The sequence below is a fragment of the Triticum urartu genome, chromosome 1 (genome assembly GCF_003073215.2).
Source record: "Triticum urartu cultivar G1812 chromosome 1, Tu2.1, whole genome shotgun sequence".
In the NCBI taxonomy this organism is placed as follows: domain Eukaryota; kingdom Viridiplantae; phylum Streptophyta; class Magnoliopsida; order Poales; family Poaceae; genus Triticum; species Triticum urartu.
Window position 1 is genome coordinate 498,621,870 of NC_053022.1, and position 8,269 is coordinate 498,630,138.

An 8,269-nucleotide genomic window follows, 5' to 3' on the forward strand; every position below is an offset into this window, starting at 1 on the left:
TTTTGTTTCTACCTTGATTTTACGTAGTTTGCATAAGTTTTACCAATGTAATTTTAGCTTCTATTTTGTGTAATTCCTGCCTTGATTTTTACTATTTGGATCAGTATTAATAGTTACTTGCTCAGTTTTCAGCTTCATTATCTATGGGGAGGCTACGGAAAGTCTCTCACAAGGATGTTTCCGGAAGCATCTTCTATTGAGAGTGCGGATCCTTTGCAAGACCCCTTCGTGCCTAATGACTTTGCGGAAGATGGTTCTAATTGCTGTAGGGCTTACACTGTAATATGATTGAGCACTGTAATTGTTTTAGGGCTTATACAGTAATTTATCAGAGTTTTACTCTGTAATTGTTGTAGGGCTTATAGTATTTGTTAGATACATTACAATGGATTTTACCTCTGAATTGTGGGGCTTACACTGTAATATACTGCAGATTTACACTGTAATTTGAATACTTCAGCACTGTAATTGTTTTAGGGCTTATAGAGTATTTTTCAGATAGATCACAGTGGATTTTTACGTCTAATTTTATGGTGTATTTATGAGCGTTGATACCTGGGAATAACCGTGTAATTTCGGGGGATTTACAGTGCAATTAGTGGGCACTTTGACTGTAATTCGTGGGTGTTTACAGTGTAACTTCATCAGTTATTCAAGTGTAAATCCTTGGGAACTTGCAGTGTCATTTCGTTTGTATTTACGGTGTAAATCCACTGTATGCTTTTTCAGAGTTTGCACTTTAATTTTCAGCTATCAGGATTTGTAGTGTAATTTCTATTGTTTTGCTATTGTAATTTTTGGCAGTAGACTGCAATTTTTTTGTTATTCCAGAGTTTTATAATTGCTAGCAATCAAACATTCCACAGTTTCCTGCTGTCTCTGGAATTTCTTTGTAACTAGTTTCTCTGATGTTTCCAGGTGAAGCGGGGTGAAGGGGATGAAGAATTTGTGAAGCTGGTGAAGGTGGTCAAGAATTGGAATAGGATTACAAGTGTTCCTGGCCTGTAGATTGTCCGATGATCTCCGCCACTTTAATTCCTCTTGTTGTTTGATGATTTTAGCGGTTGGTTAGTGCGATTTGTTGTTAGCCAATGCTCATTTGTGCAGTTCGCCGCAGATCCCCTCTTCTCCGTGGATCCCCTCTGCTCGCGCCAGTTCGTCATGGAGAATGTCTGCTCCGGTGTTAGGTTTTAGATTTGATCTCCTTGTTGTGGGCACTGTTAGGTTGGGCGTTCATGTGTTTGTCTTCCGACGGGGTTAGGTTTTGTGTTTTTTTCATGTGTGCAGGCGTGTCTCTGTGTGTGATTCAGAGCTTTTGCAGTTGAAGTTCAATCATCTGGTGGTTGTTTAGTGTTTGAATGCTACTGATCTGTTTTGATTGCTACTGAGACTTTGCAGTTTGAAGTCCAGTCATCTGGTAGTTGTTCAGTGATTGATTACCAGTAGAAACGGGGGAAGAGCTATGAATTTCTCTGGTATGGTAGTATAGGGATTCCCCTTTCTTGTTGATTGCTTGGTCCAGTTTGGGCTAGCTATGAATTACACTGTAATACCCCCCAGATTTATACTGCTATGCTTCTCTGATTTACACTGTATTTATAGCACTGATTTTACATTTGTAATCCCCGTAGTTTTACTTTTGTAAGATTTTCTCTGTAATGTGTCTCTGAACCCCAGTTTCTATGATGTGAAGTTTTTCTGAATTTCTGTATATTGTATCTCTAAAGTACATTGTAAGACGCTGTAATTGCACTGTAACTTCTTGTGGTTTTTGCAATACAATCCTCTAAATTACCCCCACTGTAATTCTCGTGCTTTTGGACTGTAACTCCCTAGAGTTACACTGTAGTGCCCATTTAGCCCTATTTTACACTGTACTTTTTTCAGACTTTTCACTGTAATTCTTGCCTTGCTTACTATGCAAATTGCATCAGCATTACAGTGTAGTTCCTACCCTTGATTACTATATAATTTGCATTAGTATTATAGTGTAATTTCCCCAGTTTTTTTACTGTAATTTGGATCATTTATTACACTTTATTTCCTGCCTTGATTACACTGTAATTCGTGCCTTGATTTTCAGTGGAATGCCCCTCCGGGTTACTCTATAATTCTGAGTATTTACACTGTATTTTGTTCAGACTTTTCACTGTAATTCTTGTCTTGTTTACTATGTAATTGCATCAACATTACAGTGTAATTTCCATAGTTTTTTACTGTAATTTGCATCAGTTATTACACTGTAATTCTTGCCTTGATTACACTGTAATTCCTGCCTTGATTACACAGTAATTCATGCCTTGATTTACAGTGGAAAGCCCCTCTGGGTTACTATATAATTCTGAGTATTTTTGCAGTGTCAGTTTGCTTAGTTTTTTTGTGTTTTACCGCCTCACTATACACTGTAAGTTGGACCAGTATTACTGTGTAAGCGGGATCAGTATTACAGTGTAATTACTGTCTTGTTTACACTGTATTTTTTATCAGCATTACAGTGTTGTGTAATTTTGTTTCCTGCCTTGATTTTACGGTGTAGTTTGCATAAGTTTTACCATGTAATTTCCCTAGTTTTATTTTTTTGTGTAATTCCTGCCTTGATTTTATTATTTTGGATCAGTATTAATAGTTACTTCTCTGTAGTTTTCAGCTTCATTATCTATGGGGAGGCTACGGAAAGTCTCTCACAAGGATGTTCCGGAAGCATCTTCTATTGAGAGTGTGGATCCTTTGCAAGACCCCTTCGTGCCTAATGACTTTGCGGAAGATGGTTCTAATTGCTGTAGGGCTTACACTGTAATATGATTGAGCACTGTAATTGTTTTAGGGCTTATACTGTAATTTATCAGAGTTTTACTCTGTAATTGTTGTAGGGCTTATAGTATTTGTTAGATACATTACAATGGATTTTACCTCTGAATTGTGGGGCTTACACTGTAATATACTGCAGATTTACACTGTAATTTGAATACTTCAGCACTGTAAATGTTTTAGGACTTACAGAGTATTTTTCAGATAGACCACAGTGGATTTTTACGTCTAATTTTATGGTGTATTTATGAGCGTTGATACCTGGGAATAACCGTGTAATTCCGGGGGATTTACAGTGCAATTAGTGGGCACTTTGACTGTAATTCGTGGGTGTTTACAGTGTAACTTCATCAGTTATTCAAGTGTAAATCCTTGGGAACTTGCAGTGTCATTTCGTTTGTATTTACGGTGTAAATCCACTGTATGCTTTTTCAGAGTTTGCACTTTAATTTTCAGCTATCAGGATTTGTAGTGTAATTTCTATTGTTTTGCTATTGTAATTTTTGACATTAGACTGCAAATTTTTTGTTATTCCAGAGTTTTATAATTGCTAGCAATCAAACATTCCACAGTTTCCTGTTGTCTCTGGAATTTCTTTGTAACTAGTTTCTCTGATGTTTCTAGGTGAAGCGGGGTGAAGGGGATGAAGAATTTGTGAAGCTGGTGAAGGGGGTCAAGAATTGGAATAGGATTACGAGTGTTCCTGGCCTGTAGATTGTCCGGTGATCTCCGCCAATTTTTGGCTGTTGTTCCTTGACCGGGTCATGGTCCAACTTTACTTGATTCGGGTTTATTTCCTAACCCGTTTTATTTGAAATATAGCAAGAGACAGTGCCTGTGGGGGTTGGTTTTGGACATACAAGTGGCATATGTTTATTAGACAGGATATTTGAATGTTTTCCAATTGTAAAATAGTCAAGTGCTAAATAGACACATCATAAACGGATAAATCGAGGCTGGGTGGTGATGCTGGTGGTGAGTACACAAGACATGAAAACGATTGCTGTGATTCAGCTGACTGAATCTACCACTACCAGCTAGCAGCCTAGTACGGTAGTAGTATAAGGTTCGGGGACGAACCGTCGTTGTAGCTTGGCGCCCGGCGGAGGCACGTCTGCGTCCAAACCAGATACGATATCACTGCCGGTACCGGCCCGCTGAAGTCAAGGCCAGAGACAACGAGATAGACAGGCAGTGTCAAACGATGCCGACTGCACGGCACGTAACACATCGAGGCGGCGACGTGGCAGGAAAAAGAAGAAACTGCGACCGATGCATCCAGTCCACCGCCCTCGAGGTGGTGGAGTACTTGACAATGACAATCATCACAAACTATGTGAAGAAACAGCAAACATTGCATTAGGATTCAGAGCCAGACATATTACAAACCTGCTACTAAGATCTCAAGTTCACCAACAAACTGACTACCGGATTAACCCGACACAGACAAACTACACAAGCAACAAGTCCACGACACCCCGAAGACGACGGGGGCCAGCAAGCGCGAAACACACACACTACTAGTAGCAACATGGAGCCATCAGAAATAGCCCCGGGCAACGATCAAGGAAGATCCACGGAACAGACCTCGCTGGCCCCTACTCCTGGAGGTCAGCGTCGTCCTCGTCCTCGTACAGCTCCTCCTCCTCGTCGGCGGTGGCGTCCTGGTACTGCTGGTACTCGGCGACCAGGTCGTTCATGTTGCTCTCGGCCTCGGTGAACTCCATCTCGTCCATGCCCTCGCCCGTGTACCAGTGCAGGAAGGCCTTGCGCCGGAACATGGCCGTGAACTGCTCGCTCACGCGCCGGAACATCTCCTGGATGGACGTCGAGTTGCCGATGAAGGTGGACGCCATGGACAGGCCCCTGGGCGCGATGTCGCACACGCTCGACTTGACGTTGTTGGGGATCCACTCCACGAAGTAGGACGAGTTCTTGTTCTGCACGTTGATCATCTGCTCGTCCACCTCCTTGGTGCTCATCTTGCCGCGGAACATGGCCGAGGCCGTCAGGTACCGGCCGTGCCGGGGGTCGGCGGCGCACATCATGTTCTTGGAGTCCCACATCTGCTGGGTCAGCTCCGGGACCGTGAGGGAGCGGTACATCTGGGAGCCGCGCGAGGTCAGCGGCGCGAACCCGACCATGAAGAAGTGGAGACGCGGGAAGGGGATCAGGTTCACCGCCAGCTTCCGGAGGTCGGAGTTCAGCTGGCCGGGGAACCTCAGGCAGCAGGTCACTCCGCTCATGGTGGCAGAGATCAGATGGTTCAAATCTCCAACTGCAGAAAGTAACATGAATGGTTAAATGTTAGACACAGCAAGCAACATAATTCTAAGCACAAAGCAAACAGTCTTTATAACTGTGACTGAAAATGTGTTTGGTTTTGTCAGATTAGCATGACAACTAACAGTCATTCTCACAAATCCAACTTAAGCAAAATCTCAACCAAGACAGATCTGAATCATAACAGTGTAGTAATTGAAGTAGTGCAATACTGCAGAAGTGCATCCAAATGAATGCCCTGAGCAAATAATTCAAGCACAAGAGTCCATTTAGAGTTTCAGAGCATGTCTAAGAATTAACCAAACTGCTCTAAAGGAATAGTCGGGACAAACATTATCCAAAAAGGGAAGCTAATGGACTACATCATGTTACCGTTCTTCAGTTGTGACTAGTTAAAATATTCAGAATTAGGAAGATCCACTTGACATCATGCTCACAGTCATCTGTAGAAAGTAACAATACAAAGGTACAGATTTCACTTACAGCTGGGAGTGGTCAGCTTGAGAGTCCTGAAACAGATGTCATAAAGGGCCTCGTTGTCAAGAACCATGCACTCATCTGCATTCTCAACCAACTGATGGACCGAAAGAGTGGCATTGTAAGGCTCAACCACAGTATCAGATACTTTCGGTGAGGGGAAAACAGAGAACGTAAGCATCATGCGGTCAGGGTACTCCTCCCTGATCTTTGATATCAAAAGGGTCCCCATGCCTGATCCAGTACCACCACCAAGAGAGTGGCATACTTGGAAACCTGAAAACATAAAAGGATGCTTAAATAATGATTTCAAGTGGACAGCGGTAAAGCTGAATATAAGTAGATAACCACCCTGAATAGATAACCACTGTTTAGACACAAATAGATGAAAGCAGCATAGGTACATAATCAGTAGTTATGCTAGATGTCTCACTATCAGAATAATTCACAAGACATGGAAGCAATATGTATCATGACAACAATACAGAACAATGTAAGCAGAGACCTAGTACTAACTCTGAATCATACACCAAGTTATCCAAGTATGCAAGGTTTCCAACCAGTGCCCTTATACACAAACAAGTAATCATGGCTATACAAAAAGATGCATACAAACAGAAGATGCCACGGCATCAACGCATAGCATTACTGGCATAACAAATATTGTAGCTTAAAACTTCTTGTTGAGTGACAACATAATTCAAATCTGCATACCATGAAATAGTGTGTTCTTATCCAAACTGAACTTAATACATGTAAAGCCTGCCATAAGGATTCTAAACTATCGCCAATTTAATTCAAGTTCAGTTACCTTGAAGGCAGTCACAGTTCTCAGCCTCCTTCCTGACAACGTCAAGAACGGAGTCAATGAGCTCAGCACCCTCGGTGTAGTGACCCTTGGCCCAGTTGTTACCAGCACCAGACTGCCCAAACACAAAGTTGTCAGGGCGGAAGATCTGCCCGTACGGTCCAGTACGGACACTGTCCATGGTGCCCGGCTCAAGATCCATAAGGACAGCACGGGGCACAAAGCGACCACATGAGGCCTCATTGTAGTAGACGTTGACACGCTCCAGCTGCAGGTCAGAGGTGCCGACATACCGCCCGGTGGGGTCGATGCCATGCTCATCACACACCACCTCCCAGAACTTGGAACCAATCTGGTTTCCACACTGCCCACCCTGGATGTGCAGGATCTCCCTCATCTTCTCTCTGAAATCATAGATATACAGGGTAAGCAGGACTCACATACTGCAGTAGTGGTACAGCGTGGGAAATGATTGATACAGCTAGATTTATTTACTCAAATTATAGCAAGATCTGACTTGTTTGGCTTTTTCTGAACGCAATCATCAACTATTTGGGGCTATTATGAAAACCAAACTCTATGACTAGCAACATAGTCCGAGTGTTCACGTGCAAGCTACTATTTAAAATGAGAAGATATGGTTACACAGTAAATTCAAAATAAGAACGGTGCAAAATCAAGCCGATAGCTAGCGCCTACCTAGTTAACACCAGGATAAGTTTCTCAAAATCACATCTGAAGAGGATGTGCTCAGAAATCAGGCTTTCAGATTCTCTAATGTTGGGAAACCACGGCATGAACTAGCACCAAATCTGCTCCAAACATAGACGCGTCACCTCCGCCAGATCCCTAAAAGCGCGCCTCAGATCTACTGCTCCAGGCGCAAAATCTGACGGGAAATCCCCACAAAACAGATCCAATCTGCCCCCATACAACTTGAGCACAAGACAAAGCTATCAGATCGACGCATCCCACGGCCAAAATCACCGGATATACCCCCAGATCCGCGCACATTTCCTACTTCCTCGCCCAAAACGACCTCGATTTTTCAAACAAATTCGAAAAAAAACCGGAAAAGCACCGACTCATACGCAGCGACATACCAGATCTAGTCTAGAACGCAATGGCGCAAGTAAATTCGGGAAGCAGCTTGGAACTTACGAGTGGCGAGCGCGACGAGAAAGCGCAGTGGGGAGTGAGGAGTGTGGCGGCGAGGAGAGAGTGGTTGTGGGGCGGGCGGAGGGCGACGGGGCGTCCGGGGGCAGGGAGAAATATATATAGCCGTAGGAGGGGGACCGCGGGGCAGGGGCTAGATCCGACGGCCGACGCGCGTCGCTTCAAACGGCCGGCGCGATCGGACGGCCGAGGTTTTCACTTTTTGAATTTCACCGTGGCGAGCGGACGGGGCTGCCCCTGGGATATTTCGCATCGCTGGCCGCCCGCTGTCGGTGTGACTTGCTGCGTTCTTTTCGGTTGGTTTGCGGACGCGGGTACAGACAGGTGGGGTACGGGGGCGCTGGGCCCGTGAGTCGGTGGGCGTGGGCGGGGATGTGACGGTACGGCGGAGGTGGTTGCGGGTGGGAGCAGGCTGCTGCTGCGCTGGGCAATGGCCAGCGGTGGCCGGTGGCTGCGCACGGGCCATGGGCACGGCTGCTCGTCGGCAGGGGTTCACACCGCGAGCTGGCGGAGATCGTGTGTGTTTGGAGAAAATTTGTCCAACTTTTTCGGGTGTGTTTGTTTTCAGGGATTTTTTTATGTAGAGACTAAAAAAAGTTCCTCTTAGAGATTTTTTTACCAAACGGGAGGGACTTTTTAGGGACTAAACTAGGCATTTGGGACTAAATAAAAAAGACTCTCAAGAAGAGTCTTTTTTAGGACTTTTCCAACAATGCC

General features: G+C 44.3%; 1 protein-coding gene across 1 annotated transcript; it reads right to left on the bottom strand.

Moving 5' to 3' along the window:
• Positions 1-4,145: 4,145 nt before the first annotated feature.
• On the bottom strand, positions 4,146-7,694 carry LOC125522562 (tubulin beta-5 chain). The gene is made up of 4 exons (XM_048687617.1): positions 7,538-7,694; positions 6,380-6,780; positions 5,575-5,844; positions 4,146-5,086 (listed from the first exon to the last, which is right to left on the bottom strand). Exons 2-4 carry the CDS (start codon positions 6,771-6,773, stop codon positions 4,407-4,409), a joined length of 1,344 nt encoding a protein of 447 aa, XP_048543574.1. The 5' UTR covers positions 6,774-6,780; positions 7,538-7,694; the 3' UTR covers positions 4,146-4,406.
• Between the last annotated feature and the right edge of the window lie 575 nt (positions 7,695-8,269).

Excerpts from the sequence above, each read along its gene's own strand:
- LOC125522562 (XM_048687617.1), bottom strand. The coding sequence starts at position 6,773 with ATGAGGGAGATCCTGCACATCCAGGGTGGGCAGTGTGGAAACCAGATT. Across the intron at positions 5,845-6,379 it reads GAACTGTGACTGCCTTCAAG|GTTTCCAAGTATGCCACTCT; the intron begins GTAACTGAACTT and ends TTATGTTTTCAG. Across the intron at positions 5,087-5,574 it reads CAAGCTGACCACTCCCAGCT|TTGGAGATTTGAACCATCTG; the intron begins GTAAGTGAAATC and ends TACTTTCTGCAG.